At 44.4% G+C, this 18831-nt stretch overlaps 1 protein-coding gene and 1 long non-coding RNA gene across 2 annotated transcripts in view; both read left to right on the top strand.

The window, feature by feature from the left end:
• Positions 1–15016, top strand: part of LOC306807061 (uncharacterized protein) — a gene marked incomplete at its 5' end in the record, with an annotated part of 50306 nt that extends 35290 nt beyond the window's left edge. The window contains 3 exons of the mRNA XM_079316314.1: positions 13485–13547; positions 14400–14572; positions 14758–15016. Coding sequence (XP_079172440.1) covers positions 13485–13547; positions 14400–14572; positions 14758–14974 — 453 coding nt within the window. The 3' untranslated portion in view covers positions 14975–15016. The remainder of the gene's footprint in view (positions 1–13484; positions 13548–14399; positions 14573–14757) is intronic.
• On the top strand, positions 3056–6627 carry LOC306803222. The gene is made up of 3 exons (XR_013774581.1): positions 3056–3117; positions 5888–5994; positions 6564–6627. It is a non-coding gene; the product is annotated as an uncharacterized lncRNA (long non-coding RNA).
• Positions 15017–18831: the final 3815 nt, after the last annotated feature.

Raw genomic sequence — 18831 nt, 5'->3', positions numbered from 1 at the left:
GCAACAGGTGTGAGTTACTCCATAGATAAGACTGGGAACCTGTACTGTCAGCATGCCTGTAAGGAGGATTTCAGTCTCCATTACTCTAGGACCGCAGTACATTCTGTGTGTGTGTTTTACCCTTTAGCAGTTGTCTGTGAATATGGGTAGAATGGAACATGCATGGCTTTTGCTCTTCCTGCAGAGTGCATGGAAGTCTGGGGGGGGGGATTTCACCTAATGCATCTTCTTCCTTTCTATATTTGGTATTGCTAATGAACAAATTGGCAGCTCCTGCTATGAGACAACTTCTGTCATTCCCTTGGGAATATCTTCATTGGAAGAGTCAGGTAAGATACTTTTCTATCAAGGAGATAATGAAGAAAATCACTGTGGCTTGTAACAGAATGATACCAAATCAATGGGATGCTGGTCTGGAGGGATGGGCCAAAGAACTAGAAAATAAACACTCAACAGCATGCTTCTTATCTTATTTCTAAGATGATGGGCCAAAAGAAGAAGAAGCAGAAAAGGAAGAGAGTGGTCCAGCTGCAGACCAAAATAAAGTGTCTGTTCACACTATCACAGCACAGACCTACAGAGGTAATTACAGAGGGACTAGATGGTTGACTTTGTAAGCCCCCCCGGAGTGAGGAACAGCAGAGTGAAATAAGCACTCACAGAAATGACTAATTCCTTCTTGTCTTTTGTTTGAAGTCCGCAAAGCAGAAGGACCAGAGAAAAAGGAAGACAAATGCCGCCTCTGGAATCCTGAGGTACCTTCTCTGAGGGAAAAAATGGGGTTCCTCTGACTCCCTGGATTCTGGGTTTATTTGCCTTTACTGTTTCTGTCACACACTCATAACTTGGGCCTTGACATGTTGCTGCTTCAGACAAGCTCTTCAGTTAAGACTGGGGCAAAGTGAAGTCAAGTTAATGTTGTGCGTCTCCTTGTGGCTGATCCCCAAGATGGATTTCTAGGACAAAGAAATAGCACTTGCTTCTGTTTACAACCCTCTGAAATCCTAGAAGGCTGCCATTGTGAGAATTGCTTTTTTCCACCTCACAGATCTCTTCTGTGGATCCAGCCAATGCTAAATGGTTGTGTATGACCCACAGTTTAGATCTCTATTTCTTCTGCCTAGGTTCTCTCTAGCTTGGGGAGGTAGACTTTGTCCCATTTTGAAAGCTCTGCTCATCAACTAATGTTGTGTGTCTCCCCGAGGGTGACCTTCAAGCTGCATTTCTACGACAAAGGAAGTAAAACTTCCTTCTGCTTACAGTCCTCTGAAGTCCTAGAAGTCTGGTGTTGTGAGAACGGACTTTTACCTCATCACAAATCTCTTTTATGAATCATCAATGTCAAATGGTTGTGTATGACCCACAGTTTAGATATTTAATTTTCTGCCTAGGTTCTCTCAAGCTTGTGCAAGTGGATTTCATTCTATTTTGAACAATCTGCTCGAGAGAGATGCCAAACGCAGTGGCTGCGTTCGCCCTTTTTGTTCTTTCCATTACTCGATCCCTCTCTTGTTAGGCCTGTTGGCTGAAGCAGAAGCTTTGTGTGTGGAAGTGTGTACACAAGGAGCATGTGCCAGCTCTCACACGTGTCTTTTAAATTACACAGCATCTCAGTGGTTTTCTGGACAAAGCGATTAACCGCGTGCAGCGTCCTGCTGGAAAATGCAGCAGAGCGGGCGAGCGCTCTGCGGCTAAGGAGCGTGGCAAAGGTAACTTCAGAGGCACTAACTGGTTACATTTATAAGTTTCTATGGAGTGAAAAAGATTTGGAAAAAGACTGAAACAAGCATTCAGGTCTATAATTAACTTCTTATGTTTTTCTTAGGGGTCTTGCAACCAGCAGGAGGAGCAGCAGGAATGGAAGACACTGACTCTTCCCTGGATTCTGAGGTAGCTTTTCCAAGGGAGACAGTAAGATCCCTCTGACTCAGGGGATCGCTCCTGGGCTCGTTTTCCTTTGCTGCTGCCTCTGCCACACACTCGTAACTTGGACCTTAACTAGCCACTGCTTCGGATAATCTGTTCAGTTTGGACTGGGACAAAGTGAGGCCCCAGCTAATGTCCCAAGCCTCCTTGTGGCTGACCTCCAAGCTAGATTTCTAGAATAGCACAGAGCAGTAAAGCTCCTCTGAAACCAGGGAAAGGCTGGCATAGTGAGGACTGCTGTTTTTCCATCACTCACATTACCCCTTGTCCCTTCCTGCTGTAAAAGGGGAGTTGGGGAGGATTCTTTTTGATAGATTTCATGGACGAAAATAAAATCCTAGTGCAGCAATATTATACCTGATAACTGTTTATTGATAAAGAAGGATAAGAGCTCCAAGCCAAGGGGGATAGAAAAGAGACCAAAGAGGGGGAAAGAGAGACCGAGATAGAAAGAGAAGGCAGGGACAGCTCACTGCCCTGCACCCTGGGCAGGCTGTGGGCATCAGCTTGGCAGATAGAATGTGGATGCCACAAGATGCCAGGAGTCTTGCCAGACGAGATTCTCAAACCACAGCTGGCTGCGTGGCGTGTCCATCCCTTCCATTGGCGAGCACGCCGCCGTGGCCACGGGCACGCTCCTGGAGCAGCTGCAGGTTCTCAGTCATTGAAGTTTTCTCTCTCCCAGTCGGCTGCCATGTAAAGGCTCACCAGGGACATGGCTCCCAGCAGGTGTACAACCCCTGAAGTTGTTTTTTTCACCTCATGTATGACATGTGCTCAGGTATTAATAAAAATCAGATTGATTTCTCTCACTTCTCTAGGTGCAGTCACTGTCAAACAGTTCCCATATGACTTACACTTTAGATAATAATTTCTTCTGCCTAGGTCCTCTCTAGCTCAGGGAGGTGTCTTTGATCATATTGTGAAAACCCTGCTGAACATGCTGGCTATGTTGGCTCCTTTTGTTTATTTTGTCCCCTGATCCCACTCCTTAGGCCTGTTGGCAGAAGAAGTTTTGAACACGGAGGGAAATGGGTGTGGAAGCAGCCTCTACCAGTTCTAATGTGTGTATCTTTTAAATTGTACAGAGTGATCCTGAAAGTCAAGGGAGAATGTGGACCGGTTTGTGGCTTCCTGCTGCAAACAGCAACAGGTTGGATGCACGCTCTGTCACAGTGGGATGTGACAAAGGTAATTTCAGGACTACGTGTTTACCTTTGTGAGCCTCTCTGGAGTGAAGCAAGTAGAAAAAAGCAGAGTGAAACAAGCACTCACCAAAATAACACATTTCTTGTATTTCTTAGGTGTCTTGTCAGCAGCATCAGTAGCAGCAGAAAAGGAAGCTGGTGATCCCTCTTGGGGTTCTGAGGTACCTTCTCTGAGGGAGGCAGTGGGGGCCCTCTGGCTCACCTACTTCTCAACTCATTCCATTTTGATGCTGCTTCTGCCACATGCTCCTTACTTGGACCTTCATATACTTCTGCTTCAGATAATCTGTTCAGTGAGAACTGGGAGAAAGTGAAGTCCAGCTAATGTCTGGGGTCTCCTTGTGTCTGATCCCAAGCTAGATTTCTAGGACAAAGAAGTACCTCTTCCTGTTACAGTCCTCTGAAGTCTAGAAGGCTGGCATTGTGATAATAGCCCTTTTCCTCCTCACAAATATATTTTGTCAATTATCATTGCCAAGTGGTTGTATAAGACCCATAACGTAGGGATTTATGTCTTATGCCTAGGTTCACTCTAGCTTGGGTAGGTGGACTTGGTCTTGCTTTAAAAATGCTGCTCAACAACAAGGATGAATGCACTGGCTTTGTCTGCCCTTTTTGATCTTTTCGAATTATCTTACCCCTCTCCTTAGGCCTGTTGGCTGAAGCAGAAGCTTTGAGCATGGAAGTGGGTGGAGAAGTCCCCTGTGCCACTTTTCACAGGTGTCTTTTGATTTGCACAGGCTTTCTCTGATATTGCGGAGGAAGTGTTGGGTGGCAAGCGGCATCCTGCAGCAGAGCACAAAGCAGTGGCTGTTTGCTCTGCAGCAACGCAGCGCAGCAAAGGTAATTTCAGCGGGAATACATGGCCACTTTGTGAGCCTCTCTGGAGTGAGCCAGATGCAGAAAGTCAGAGAAAAAGAAACACTCACAGCTATAATGTGCTTATCTTCCCTTAGGGGTATGGAAACCAGCATGTAGACAAGGGATGAAGAAAGATGGAGTCTTGCAGCCAGCAGGGGGAGAAGCAATAGATGAAGACAATGATTCTCCCTGGGATTCTGAGGTACCTTCCCTGAGGCAGACAGTGCGGGTCCCTCTGACTCACCTGCTCCATTATCCTTTGATGCTGCTTCTTCCGCACATTTATAACTTGCACCTTGACACACTACTGCACCTCCAGACAAACAGTTCAGTTGGGACAGGGACAAAGTAAGGTCCAGCTAGTGTCCTGGACCTCCTCACAGGTGATGTCCATGTGGGATTTCTAGGGCAAAGAAGTAGAACGTCTCCTGGTTACGGTCCTCTGAAGTCCTAGAAGGATTCTAGGCAATGTCAAAATTGGATTTTCTTACCTTACAGATCCCTTCTTTGGATCCAGTCAATGTCAAATGGTAGAGAAGGATCCACAGTGTCTTCTCCCTAGGTTCTCTGTAGCTTGGGCACGTGGACTTTGTCCAGTTTTGAAAGATCCATGCAAGACAAATGCCAAACATGTTGTTTGCCCTTTTTGTTCTTTCCACCACCTGATCCCTCTCTTGTCAGGCCTCTTGGATGATGCAGAAGCTTTGGGTGTGGAAGGGGGTGGAGAAGCAGCCTGTGCCACTTCTCATGTGTGTTTTTTTACTTACCGCAGACTGATTCTGAAGGCGAAGGGAAAATGTCACCTGTTTTCCATCTTCCCCCTGCAAAGAGCAACAAGTTGGATGCTCTCTCTGCTGCAATGGAATGTGGCAAAGGTAATTTCAGCGGGACTACCTGTTTACCTTTGTGAACCTCTCAGAAGTGAACCACATGCAGAAAAGCAGAGAAAAAGAAACACTCATAGCTGTAATGTGCTTATCTTTCCTTAGGGGTCTTGAAACCAGCATGTAGCGAAGGAATGAAGGAAGATAGAGTTTTGCAGCCAGCAGGAGGAGAAGCAATAGTTGAAGACAATGATTCTCCCTGGGATTCTGAGGTACCTTCCCTGAGGCAGACAGTGCGGGTCCATCTGACTCACCTGCTCCATTATCCTATGATGCTGCTTCTTCCACACGTTCAGATCTTGCACCTTGACACACTACTGCTCCTCCAGACAATCTTTTCAGTTGGGACAGGGACAAAGTAAGGTCCAGCTAGTGTCTTGGACCTCCTTACAGGTGATGTCCATGTGGGATTTCTAGGGCAAACAAGTAGAACTTCTCCTGGTTACGGTCCTCTGAAGTCCTAGAAGGATTCTAGGCAATGTCAAAATTGGATTTTCTTACCTCACAGATCCCTTCTGTGGATCCAGTCAATGTCAAATGGTAGAGGATGATCCAGTGGATGATGCAGAAATTCTTCTGCCTAGGTTCTCTCTAGCTTGGGCAGCAGGAGTTTGTGCAGTTTTGAAAGATGTATGCAAGAGAGATGTCAAACATTCTGTTTGCCCTTTTTGTTCTTTCCACCACCTGATCCCTCTCTTGTTAGGCCTCTTGGTTGAAGCAGAAGCTTTGGGTGTGGAAGGGGGTGGAGAGGCAGCCTGTGCCACTTCTCATGTGTGTTTTTTTACTTACCACAGACTGATTCTAAAGGTGAAGAGAAAATATCAGCTGCTGTCCATCTTCCCCCTGCAAACAGCAACAAGTCTGATGCTCGCTCTGCTGCAGTGGAGCACATCAAAGGTAATTCCAGAGGGACCACATGGATAGCTTTGTGAGCCTCTCAGAAGTGAATCACGTGCAGAAAAGCAAAAGAAAAACACTCATAGCTATAATGTGCTTATCTTTCCTTAGGGGTCTTGAAACCAGCATGTAGAGAAGGAATGAAGGAAGATGGAGTCTTGCAGCCAGCAGGGGGAGAAGCAATGGATGAAGACAATGATTCTCCCTGGGATTCTGAGGTACCTTCCCTGAGGCAGACAGTGCGGGTCCCTGTGACTCACCTGCTCCATTATCCTTTGATGCTGCTTCTTCCACACGTTCAGATCTTGCACCTTGACACACTACTGCTCCTCCAGACAATCTTTTCAGTTGGGCCAGGGATAAAGAAAGGTCCAGCTAGTGTCTTGGACCTCCTCACAGGTGATGTCCATGTGGAATTTCTAGGGCAAAGAAGTAGAACTTCTCCTGGTTACGGTCCTCTGAAGTCCTAGAAGGCTTCTAGACAAAGTCAAGATTGGATTTTCTTACCTCACAGTTCCCTTCTGTGGATCCTGTCAAAGTCAAATGGTAGAGGATGATCCACAGTGTCTTCTCCTTAGGTTCTCTGTAGCTGGGCACTTGGACATTGTCCAGTTTTGAAATATCTACGCAAGAGAGATGCCAAGCGTGCTTTTTGCCCTATTTATTTTTTCCACCACCTGATCCCTCTCTTGTTAGGCCTCTTGGTTGAAGCAGAAGCTTTGGGTGTGGTGTTGGGTGGAGAGGCAGCCTGTGCCACTTCTCATATGTGTTTTTTTACTTACCACAGACTGATTCTGAAGGTGAAGAGGAAATGTCAGCTGCTGTCCAGCTTCCCCCTGCAAACAGCAACAAGTCTGATGCTCACTCTGCTGTAGTGGAGCACATCAAAGGTAATTCCGGAGGGACCACATGGATAGCTTTGTGAGCCTCTCTGGAGTGAACCAGATGCAGAAAAGCAGAGAAAAGGAAACACTCATAGCTATAATGTGCTTATCTTTTCTTAGGGGTCTTGAAACAAGCCTGTGGTGAAGGGATGATGGAAGATGGAACCTTGCAGCCAGCAGGGGGAGAAGCAATAGATGAAGACAATGATTCTCCCTGGGATTCTGAGGTACCTTCCCTGAGGCAGACAATGCGGGTCCCTCTGACTCACCTGCTCCATTATCTTTTGATGCTGCTTCTTCTGCACGTTCAGATCTTGGACATTGACATGCTAGTGCTCCTGCAGACAATCTTTTCAGTTGGGACAGGGACAAAGTAAGGTCCAGCTAGTGTCCTGGACCTCCTCACAGGTGATGTCCATGTGGGATTTCTAGGGCAAAGAAGTAGAACTTCTCCTGGTTACGGTCCTCTGAAGTCCTAGAAGGCTTCTAGGCAATGTCAAAATTGGATTTTCTTACCTCACAGATCCCTTCTGTGGATCCAGTCAATGTCAAATGGTAGAGAAGGATCCACAGTGTCTTCTCCCTAGGTTCTCTGTAGCTTGGGCACGTGGACTTTGTCCAGTTTTGAAAGATCCATGCAAGACAAATGCCAAACATGTTGTTTGCCCTTTTTGTTCTTTCCACCACCTGATCCCTCTCTTGTTAGGCCTCTTGGCTGAAGCAGAAGCTTTGGGTGGGGAAGCGGGTGGAGAGGCAGCCTGTGCCACTTCTCATGTGTGTTTTTTTACTTACCACAGACTGATTCTAAAGGTGAAGAGAAAATATCAGCTGCTGTCCATCTTCCCCCTGCAAAGAGCAACAAGTTGGATGCTCTCTCTGCTGCAATGGAATGTGGCAAAGGTAATTTCAGAGGGACTACATGGATAGCTTGGTGAGCCTCTCAGAAGTGAACCACATGCAGAAAAGCAGAGAAAAAGAAACACTCATAGCTATAATGTGCTTGTGTTTTCTTAGGTGTCTTGAAACCAGCATGTGGACAAGGGATGAAGGAAGATGGAGTCTTGCAGCCAGCAGGAGGAGAAGCAATAGATGAAGACAATGATTCTCCCTGGGATTCTGAGGTACCTTGCTTGAGGCAGACAGTGCAGGTCCATCCGACTCACCTGCTCCATTATCCTTTGCTGAACAATCTGTTCAGTTGGGACAGGGACAAAGTGAGGTCCAGCTAGTGTCCTGCACCTCCTTACAGGTGATGTCCATGTAGAATTTCTAGAGCAAAGAAGTAGAACTTCTACTGGTTTAGTCCTCTGAAGTTCTAGAATGGCTTTAGACATTGTCAGATTTGGTTTTTCCCACCTCGGAGATCTCTTCCGTGGATCCAGTGAATGTCAAATGGTTGTGGATGATCCAGAAGTTCTTCTATTTAGGTTCTCTCTAGCTAGGTGTCCCAATGTGACTTGGGATTGCCAATTTGATTATATTTGTTTTCATTTTAAGATAGGATTTAGGAGCAAAGACAGGGCAGGCTTAAAATTGTATATGAAGGAATTTATTAATAACAGAAAAAGATTTTAGAAAAAGTTTTCTAGGTTATTGCCTCCTTCCTTCATTCCACATTTCTTAACAACAACATATAGAAAACACTTCTGTCAGTTATCTACTTAAATAATCATTTCAGTTCACTCTAGAGACAAAAGTTCCCTTTTTAGATTTAGGCTTAGGGAGTGTATGAGGTGAGCCCTCGGTGGCTCCCCTGTGGCCCTGATCGACCATGCTGTGGGGAGAGGGAAGCCGAGCCAAGCCGTGCTGGGGCTGTGCCGTGTTTGGGCTGTGCCAGGGCCGGACATGAACCAGGGCCAGGGCCAGAGCCAGGCCAGGGGGTTGGGCTGAGCCGGAGCAGGGAGCCGAGCCGGGCTGCGCCAAAGCCGAGCAGAGCAGAGCAGAGCCGGGGCCGCCTGGGGCCGGGGCCCTGGGGGTTGCTACCGGCCTCACAGCCAGAAGGACAAAGAGGGCGAATCACCCTAGCAACGTGATTTATGAAAGCGAAATAACTTTTCATTGGCCACCTGGGATGTCAACCAATAAATCAGGTCCTTGATTGGTTCCCACTGCCCACAGAGGAAGTTCCCAGAGAGGGGACAGCCCCCCCGTTTCCAGGCTTTTGTGCTGCTCTTCCCAGGCGGCTGCCATTCCCCCCTCCATGTGAAACCAGCATGCTTGGGCAGGTGGACTTTGTCCAATTTTGAAAGATCAACGCAAGAGGGATGCCAAATATGCTGTTTCCCCTGTTTGTTCTTTCCACCACCTGATGCCTCTCTTGTTAGGCCTCTTGGCTGAAGCAGAAGCTTTGGGTGTGGTGTTGGGTGGAGAGGCAGCCTGTGCCACTTCTCTCAAAACATGTGTGTTTTTTTACTTACCACAGACTGATTCTAAAGGTGAAGAGAAAATATCAGCTGCTGTCCATCTTCCCCCTGCAAAGAGCAACAAGTCTGATGCTCGCTCTGCTGCAGTGGAGCACATCAAAGGTAATTCCAGAGGGACCACATGGATAGCTTTGTGAGCCTCTCTGGAGTGAGCCAGGTGCAGAAAAGCAAAAGAAAAACACTCATAGCTATAATGTGCTTATCTTTCCTTAGGAGGCTTGAAACAAGGCTGTGGAGAAGGGATGAAGGAAGATGGAACCTTGCAGCCAGGAGGGGGAGAAGCAATAGATGAAGACAATGATTCTCCCTGGGATTCTGAGGTACCTTCCCTGAGGCAGACAGTGCGGGTCCCTCTGACTCACCTGCTCCATTATCCTTTGATGCTGCTTCTTCCACACGTTCAGATCTTGCACCTTGACACACTACTGCTCCTCCAGACAATCTTTTCAGTTGGGCCAGGGATAAAGAAAGGTCCAGCTAGTGTCCTGGACCTCCTCACAGGTGATGTCCATGTGGGATTTCTAGGGCAAAGAAGTAGAACTTCTCCTGGTTACGGTCCTCTGAAGTCCTAGAAGGCTTCTAGGCAATGTCAAAATTGGATTTTCTTACCTCACAGATCCCTTCTGTGGATCCAGTCAATGTCAAATGGTAGAGAAGGATCCACAGTGTCTTCTCCCTAGGTTCTCTGTAGCTTGGGCACGTGGACTTTGTCCAGTTTTGAAAGATCTATGCAAGAGAGATGCCCAATGTGCTGTTTGCCCTATTTATTCTTTCCACCACCTGATCCCTCTCTTGTTAGGCCTCTTGGCTGAAGCAGAAGCTTTGGGTGTGGTGTTGGGTGGAGAGGCAGCCTGTGCCACTTCTCATGTGTGTTTTTTTACTTACCACAGACTGATTCTGAAGGTGAAGAGGAAATGTCAGCTGCTGTCCAGCTTCCCCCTGCAAACAGCAACAAGTCTGATGCTCACTCTGCTGTAGTAGAGCACATCAAAGGTAATTCCGGAGGGACCACATGGATAGCTTTGTGAGCCTCTCTGGAGTGAACCAGATGCAGAAAAGCAGAGAAAAGGAAACACTCATAGCTATAATGTGCTTATCTTCTCTTAGGGGTCTTGAAACAAGCCTGTGGAGAAGGGATGAAGGAAGATGGAGTCTTGCAGCCAGCAGGGGGAGAAGCAATAGATGAAGACAATGATTCTCCCTGGGATTCTGAGGTACCTTCCCTGAGGCAGACAGTGCGGGTCCCTCTGACTCACCTGCTCCATTATCCTTTGATGCTGCTTCTTCCACACGTTCAGATCTTGCAGCTAGACACACTACTGCTCCTCCAGACAAGCAGTTCAGTTGGGACAGGGACAAAGTAAGGTCCAGCTAGTGTCCTGGACCTCCTCACAGGTGATGTCCATGTGGGATTTCTAGGGCAAAGAAGTAGAACTTCTCCTGGTTACGGTCCTCTGAAGTCCTAGAAGGCTTCTAGGCAATGTCAAAATTGGATTTTCTTACCTCACAGATCCCTTCTGTGGATCCAGTCAATGTCAAATGCTAGAGAAGGATCCACAGTGTCTTCTCCCTAGGTTCTCTGTAGCTTGGGCACGTGGACTTTGTCCAGTTTTGAAAGATCCATGCAAGACAAATGCCAAACATGTTGTTTGCCCTTTTTGTTCTTTCCACCACCTGATCCCTCTCTTGTTAGGCCTCTTGGTTGATGCAGAAGCTTTGGGTGTGGAAGGGGGTGGAGAAGCAGCCTGTGCCACTTCTCATGTGTGTTTTTTTACTTACCACAGACTGATTCTGAAGGCGAAGGGAAAATGTCACCTGTTTTCCATCTTCCCCCTGCAAAGAGCAACAAGTTGGATGCTCTCTCTGCTGCAATGGAATGTGGCAAAGGTAATTTCAGCGGGACTACATGTTTACCTTTGTGAACCTCTCAGAAGTGAACCAGATGCAGAAAAGCAGAGAAAAGGAAACACTCATAGCTATAATGTGCTTATCTTTTCTTAGGGGTCTTGAAACAAGCCTGTGGAGAAGGGATGAAGGAAGATGGAGTCTTGCAGCCAGCAGGAGGAGAAGCAATAGATGAAGACAATGATTCTCCCTGGGATTCTGAGGTACCTTCCCTGAGGCAGACAGTGCGGGTCCCTCTGACTCACCTGCTCCATTATCCTTTGATGCTGCTTCTTCCACACGTTTATAACTTGCAGCTAGACACACTACTGCACCTCCAGACAAGCAGTTCGGTTGGGACAGGGACAAAGTGAGGTCCAGCTAGTGTCCTGGACCTCCTCACAGGTGATGTCCATGTGGGATTTCTAGGGCAAAGAAGTAGAACTTCTCCTGGTTACGGTCCTCTGAAGTCCTAGAAGGCTTCTAGGCAATGTCAAAATTGGATTTTCTTACCTCACAGATCCCTTCTGTGGATCCAGTCAATGTCAAATGGTAGAGGATGATCCAGTGGATGATGCAGAAATTCTTCTGCCTAGGTTCTCTCTAGCTTGGGCAGCAGGAGTTTGTGCAGTTTTGAAAGATGTATGCAAGAGAGATGTCAAACATTCTGTTTGCCCTTTTTGTTCTTTCCACCACCTGATCCCTCTCTTGTTAGGCCTCTTGGTTGAAGCAGAAGCTTTGGGTGTGGAAGGGGGTGGAGAGGCAGCCTGTGCCACTTGTCATATGTGTTGTTTTACTTACCACAGACTGATTCTGAAAGCGAAGGGAAAATGTCACCTGCTTTCTACCTTCCCCCTGCAAACAGCAACAAGTCTGATGCTCACTCTGCTGTAGTGGAGCACATCAAAGGTAATTCCGGAGGGACCACATGGATAGCTTTGTGAGCCTCTCTGGAGTGAACAAGATGCAGAAAAGCAGAGAAAAAGAAACACTCATAGCTATAATGTGCTTATCTTCTTTTAGGGGTCTTGAAACAAGCCTGTGGAGAAGGAATGAAGAAAGATGGAGTCTTGCAGCCAGGAGGGGGAGAAGCAATAGATGAAGACAATGATTCTCCCTGGGATTCTGAGGTACCTTCCCTGAGGCAGACAGTGCGGGTCCCTCTGACTCACCTGCTCCATTATCCTATGATGCTGCTTCTTCCACACGTTCAGATCTTGCACCTTGACACACTACTGCTCCTGCAGACAGTCTGTTCAGTTGGGTCAGGGATAAAGTAAGGTCCAGCTAGTGTTCTGGACCTCCTTACAGGTTATGTCCATGTGGAATTTCTAGGGCAAAGAAGTAGAACTTCTCTTGGTTATAGTCCTCTGAAGTTCAAGAATGCCTTTAGGCATTGTCAGATTTGATTTTTCCCACCTCGGAGATCTCTTCTATGGATCCTGTCAATGTCAAATGGTTGTGGATGATCCAGAAATTCTTCTACTTAGGTTCTCTCTAGCTAGGTGTCACAATGTGACTTGGGTTTGCCAATTTTATTATATTTGGTTTCCTTTAGAGATGGGATTTAGGTGCAGATTCAAGGCAGGCTTAAAAGGTTACAGGAAATCTTTTAATAATAAAAAAAATTAGTCAGAGAAAGAATTCTTGATTATTTCCTCCTCCCCCTTCCTTTATTCGACTTTTATTAACAACAACATGCAGAATACACTTCAGTCTGTCATCTACTGAAATAATTATTGCTATTGACCCTAGAGAGAAGAATTCCTTATTTGGTTTAGGCTTAGGGAGTGTCTTTCCACCACCTGATACCTCTAGTGTTAGGCCTCTTGCCTGAAGAAGAAACTTTGAGGTTGGGAGCAGCCTGTGCCACTTCTGACATTTTTAAATTATGCAGACTGATTCTGAAGGTGAAGGCAAAGTGTTGGCCAATGTACAGGTTCCTGCTGCAGCCCAAAACAGAGTCGCTGTGAGCTCTGCTGCAATGGAGCCCATCAAAGGTAATTTCAGAGGGACTACATGGTTACCTTTGTGAGTCTCTCTGGAGTGACTCACTTTTGGAAAACAAAGTGAAATAAGCACATACAGCAGCAACAGTCTTATTTTTTATCTCTATTATCAGCTGCAAGAGCAGAACAGGAGGAATATTTCATCTCTTCTGAGAATAAGGTATTTAGCTTTGTTCCTGAGCTCTGACACTACCCTTGGCAGAAGTCACATTTCTTCATGATCGCTGCTTGAAGGCGGTGTGATGCTGCAGTCCTGCTGAGGATTCGTTTCCCAACTCATTTCTCTTTTTTTCTTGCTTGCTTAGCTTCCTACATTACACGGAGAAGACCTTCAGCTAAAGGTTGATTCTTCAACTCAAATAGATTCTGAACAGGACAAACAGGTGACTCTTAGGGACAGATACAAATATCCCTAAATAGAACCTATCAGTGGCTGCATTCTTCTGAGGATTCGTTTTCTAATTCTTGTTTCTCTTTTTTCTTGCTTGCTTGGCTTCCTGCATTCCAGGGAGAAGACCTTCAGCTAGTGGTTGATTCTTCAACTCAATCAGATTCTGAACAGGACAAACAGGTGACTCTTAGAGACAGATGCAAATATCCCTAAATAGAACCTATCATTGTAAGCATGTGTTCTTGCTAGTGAGTTCATTTTGGAACAATGCTGAGAGAAGGTAATTCATCTGGACCTGAGCTATATTTTGGACCTAATTGATATGTATTTGGATCAGAAGAGCTGTAAAAAGAAGCTGCTTGAAGTCCCATTCAGCTTCATTTTGAACACGTCCAGGGATGAGCACAACTCCTATGGACAGCCTGGTCCAGTGTTCCATCGCAATACTTGGACAATTTTCTTCCTCATATCTAATCTAAATCTATTGTGTTTTCATTTTAAAGCGTTGCCCTTTGACGTGTCACTACAATCCTTGGTAGAAATATCTCTCCTTCTTTCTGTGCTAAAAGGCTCTAATAAGATTTGGCCAGAGCCTGCTTTTTCCCAGACTGAAAAATCCCATGTCCCTCAGCTTTTTTCCATGGGAGAGGTATTGCAGCCCTGTGAATGTCTTTGTGGCCCTACTCTGGCCTCTGGTATATATATGCCTTGTGCTGGAGGCCTCAGGGGGTGACACAGTTCTTTAGGTGGAGTCCCACAAGAGCAGAGTAGAAAGGGACTATTGCCTCCCCAAACCTGCTGGCCAACTCATCTAATGATGTAATTTCATCAGTAAAAGCATGGCTCTTGCTGTCACATTTGCACCGATTTTGCCATGCTTATGAACGATGATTTCCTTAGCTGTTGGCCAAGGAAATCGGTGTAGGAGAGATGAAGTAACAGAGGTTTTGAAAGTTATCATCAGAGTCAAAGCACCCTATTATTTTAAGATATAAAAGCTTTCTACTGGGGATTGTTCTTGTGGTTTGACAGCTCAAGTACCTGAAAGAACCTTCTCGCAAGAATGATTATTATGCTGAGTCATTGAAGAATGCCCTAAAGGAGAAAAAGGTAGTAACAATTCTGAGGAGCATGCAAAGCCTCCTGGCTGATCGTATGGATTCTTCAGCTGCAGCTATCCCCCGGCTGGAAGAGCGCATTCGACGGTAAGACAGGGGAGCGAGGCTTCACCTTGCATGATTCTGTGAACACAACAGGACTGTCATCTTGCAGCCTAGTGAGATGCTAATGCACGATTTTCAAAGATGCTTTTGTTTTAGAAGATGTTCTTTCATGCTCTTTCATTGTTCTCTTGTGCACTTGTATCCTAAGGCCTGTAATTCTTTTTCAGGCTCCAAATTCAAACGGCAAGGCTGGAAGCCACAATCCAGCAACAAGCCAAGACTATTGAAGCTTTAGAGAAAATCCAGCAAGTCTCTTACCGCAGCAAGCTACTCAGAGCTTTCCCTGTTCGTGATCCACAGAGCCTAGTTCATGTGAGAAAATTTTTAAAATTTCCGGTTTTCCTAGAGACAGTCTTGGAGAGATCAGACCATATAACTAGATAACCTGAAAGATCCAACCATATTCTAGAAGAATGGGTGTGGGGGTAGATGTTGGAAGGAAGGTATATATATAATAGGCGCTTGGGAGGTTTGTACATTCCTAGTACCTCAGCCAATGCGGAAAGGAGGAGGGCAACATGAAGTTGGGCGTTTAGGATCAAAGGAGGCTGGATCCTCCTAAAACTTGAGAGACGCTGCAGGGTTATGGCCCACTAGACTCTCCCTTTATTCAAATAAAGTTGATTTTTTGCAGGGCTCCTCTGAGGACACCAGTCTTTGACCCTGTGACTACATACTACATACTGCATACTATCAAAAACTGCTTTGGAGTGAAGTTTGCAAACTGAGCAAATAGCTGAGGCTGGGTACTCTGCGGGTGTTTCCAGCATTTTGGCTGTCTATTCTCATGGGATTTGTAAAAGTTAGCAACTTTGTTTCTAGTGATTACTATCTAGTGATTAGTTACAATTATTCTGTTCTCATGAGATTTCTAAAAGTTAGCAACTTTGTCTCTAGTGATTACTATCTAGTGATTAGTTACTATTATTCTGTTCTCATGAGATTTCTAAAAGTTAGCAACTTTGTATCTAAGGATTACTCTCTAGTGATTACTTCTGTTATTTCTTTGCCTGTTGCTGTTTCACTTATCAATAAATTCTTATTCGTTCGCTCATATCTACTTGTTTTTATTTGTTCCTTATTGGTGGACAGGGACTGGATGGAAGTAAGGGGAGGTTACTCATTCTAAAGCGCCCACCTCTTTAAACTGTCTTAAACCAAGACCTATTTTTTAGAACTATCCTGGAAAGATTATTATTGATATTATTCTTGGTAGATAGGTTTTTCTGGATGGCCAGAAGCCTTTGTCTGTCACACCAAGAAAACTCAAGAAGTAACAGAAGTTTTCTTAAAGGAAATTCTATCCAGATTTGGGCTACCACTGGGCCTGTCTTCAGACAATTTCATTCTGTGGCTGAAACAATTTGAAGTTTATGCAAAGTGCTTGGGAGTCACATGGTATCTCCACACTCCTTAGAGACCTCAGTCCAGTGGAAAAGTAGGAAGGATAAAGCAAAACTTGAAGTGGCAAATAAGTAAGACTTGTCAAAAAACTTCACTAAAATGGCCTCAGGCTTTGTCTTTAGCCTTATGAAACCTTATTAGCCTAGACTGAAAAAAGATATGAAGTCCTTATGAAGTTATTTAAGGCAGGCTGTATCAAACTAACTAACTCAGGAGAAGGCCATATGTTAGGAAACAGTATATTTTACTCATTTTCTTCAGTTTAACAAAGGGTCTACCAGCTCAACTCAGGTTTCCCAAGAGAGTTCAGAAATATTTTGCAGAAGATGCTTTGCTTTATCTCAAACTTTATTTTTTAGATTTTGTTAGGACAAAGTAGGAAACATGTATTTTGTCATAACTCAGAACAGCTGTTGCAGGTGTTGTGCCTTGGAATTTGTGGGATGTTACACTGATTATGGCATGTAAAGGTTTTGCTTAGGAAATTGAAAAGATTGAAAAGAAATGTTAATAAACTGTACTTGGAATCAAGTGAAATTTTTGATAGTTATAGAGTGTATGGTAGTGTTTGTGTGGAATGAAAACTTTAATGAAGACCATATTTCTATATTTGTAGAATAGTAGCTCAAAGACCTGTAGCTTCCTCTGGAGAAACTGGGAACCTTATCCTAGATTTAGTTCAAGGGCTTGGCAAAATGTGCAATTTGAGTAATATCACCACCTGTATACCTATGACTGAGTCAGTGAGGCAGACAATTCCCCATGGAATTACAGCAGGCTGCAGAGATAATCAGCTAAACAAAATTCTGCAGGAAATCAGGAATTAGTCACCAAAGGGTTGGCTACCCTACTCGAGGCTTTAATCTGTATTATACATATCACAAGCATTGTTGAAAATTGTTTAGTATCAATTCAGCGTCAGACATCAATGGAAAGATGGAAAAGAAAAAAACCTCTTTCCTTCCCAAAAGGAGGAATCGACAGAAGTGCTCAAGAGCCAGGAATATCATCAATTGAAAAAGCAATGCTGGCATAGGAGAATACTAAAAATACCTCTTGGTGGGATTGGCTTACCTCGTGGCTAACAGACCTTAGCTGGGTTAAAAAATTTCTTATTACATTGGAATTGTTGGAATTATTGGAATGGTCGAAGCTCGAATCAAACTTTCATCACAGTTGCAAGGAAAAAAATAAAGTAACTAACTAAAAGTACTTAAATATTCAGCACTTTGTAAAAGAATGAGATGAAAGTGGAAGAAAGTACACTTGTGCCGAGTCAGTAAACTCCTACACATGGACTTTGAAAAAGTTTGTAGTATTTAATAACGCTGCAACTATCTGGATGTAGACTACTTAGATTGAAAGTCTTCTACATAATTCTTTTTCTGTAGTTGCAGATTGACACGTGTCATGGCTGCTCTTGGAAACTGTTACTACAGAAACTGTAAAAACAAATTGAGGTCAAATATTTAGAAATTTTTGAAGTGTTCACCTCAGCTTTAAATGCTAACCTTACTTCTCTCCTCTCCTCTGCATGCTGCTTTGACTGCAGGGTGTCCTCCTTTTGGTTCATAGGGGGAATAGATAAAAGCATTGCTGTCTTAACTGCTGTGTAATGTTTTGGTAAGAGCATTGCCAAGAGACTGTAGAAGAGAGAAGTGTCTCTAGAAGAGACTCATTATGATTCAATTGCTGTCTAACTTATGCCTTCTCTGTGTATGGAGCCACTTGATTGGTCTCCATTTCCTGTGGTGTAGCAAATAGTTTTGCCAAGAGTGAAGAAAATGTACTATTTTTGGATTTGCTATTCCAGCCACAATCCTTAGGTTAGGAATAAATGTGTGAAGGATTGTGACAGGGTGTCAAAAACTCAGTTATGATTATCTTTCGGTTTTCTCAAAACTACAAAGCCAAAATCATAATCCAAGAGCAGTATTAGAACAGGTATTCTGAAAGACAGAAGCAGCTTCAGATACCAAAATTCTTTTCCAAGCCTGCATATCTCCCACTTCTACAGTCCACTTGAAAATAACTCCGCTCTGATGTACACCTAGCTACACACTACCTGCTTTGAGGCTTAGTCTTCCAAATCTCATCAAACCGTTTCTCCTAATGATAAAGAACAATAACCAAATTTTTACAGAAGGAAATATCAAAAAAGTCAAGATTACACCGATAGCAGTTTATTACACGATGTCAATCATTTAAAGCTCTGATTGAAACTGACTTTATGATAGAACATTTCTAAAAGTTTTAGCTGCAGTATTTCAAACAGAGCTTCTAAACTCCCCTTCCAGGCACTTGCTCCTGTGGTCTCTTTACTTCCATTCTGGTTCTTGCGTTTGTCCTTTTTGTGCAAATGCCCCCTCTCCCCCCATAACCAAAGTGCCTGGTTCTCTTCAAGCCATCAAACACAGGAAACCTCTTGCTGTAGTGCTGCCATTCTCTTCAAACATTCCACAGCTGGAATTTGTCCTTGGCTGAGCGATTTTAAACTTAACTGCTTTGCTGGCTAAACATTATGATTCAAATAAAAAAAGAGTTAAAATGATTTTTAATCCAAATATTTATTTCAAAGTAGTGCTGATTTCTGGTCGGAGAAAGAGCAAGCATATCCCAATGCCTGTGCATCTCAGGAAGCCTGGAACAGAGGGATCCTTGCACAGTTATTATGATCAGATAATTCAAAAGCCTTGGAAGAAATGTGAATAAAGAGGGCAGATAAAAACACCTAGGGGCTAATGCACAAGAACACATATTCTATTAGTATGCAAGTGATGAAAAGTACTAAACAATCATCTTAGTTTGTCTACAACAAAGGAAAATATCAAGGCTGA

The sequence above is a fragment of the Erithacus rubecula genome, assembly GCF_903797595.1.
Source record: "Erithacus rubecula genome assembly, chromosome: 1".
Taxonomy (NCBI): domain Eukaryota; kingdom Metazoa; phylum Chordata; class Aves; order Passeriformes; family Muscicapidae; genus Erithacus; species Erithacus rubecula.
This window is presented reverse-complemented; position numbering and strand designations above follow the sequence as displayed.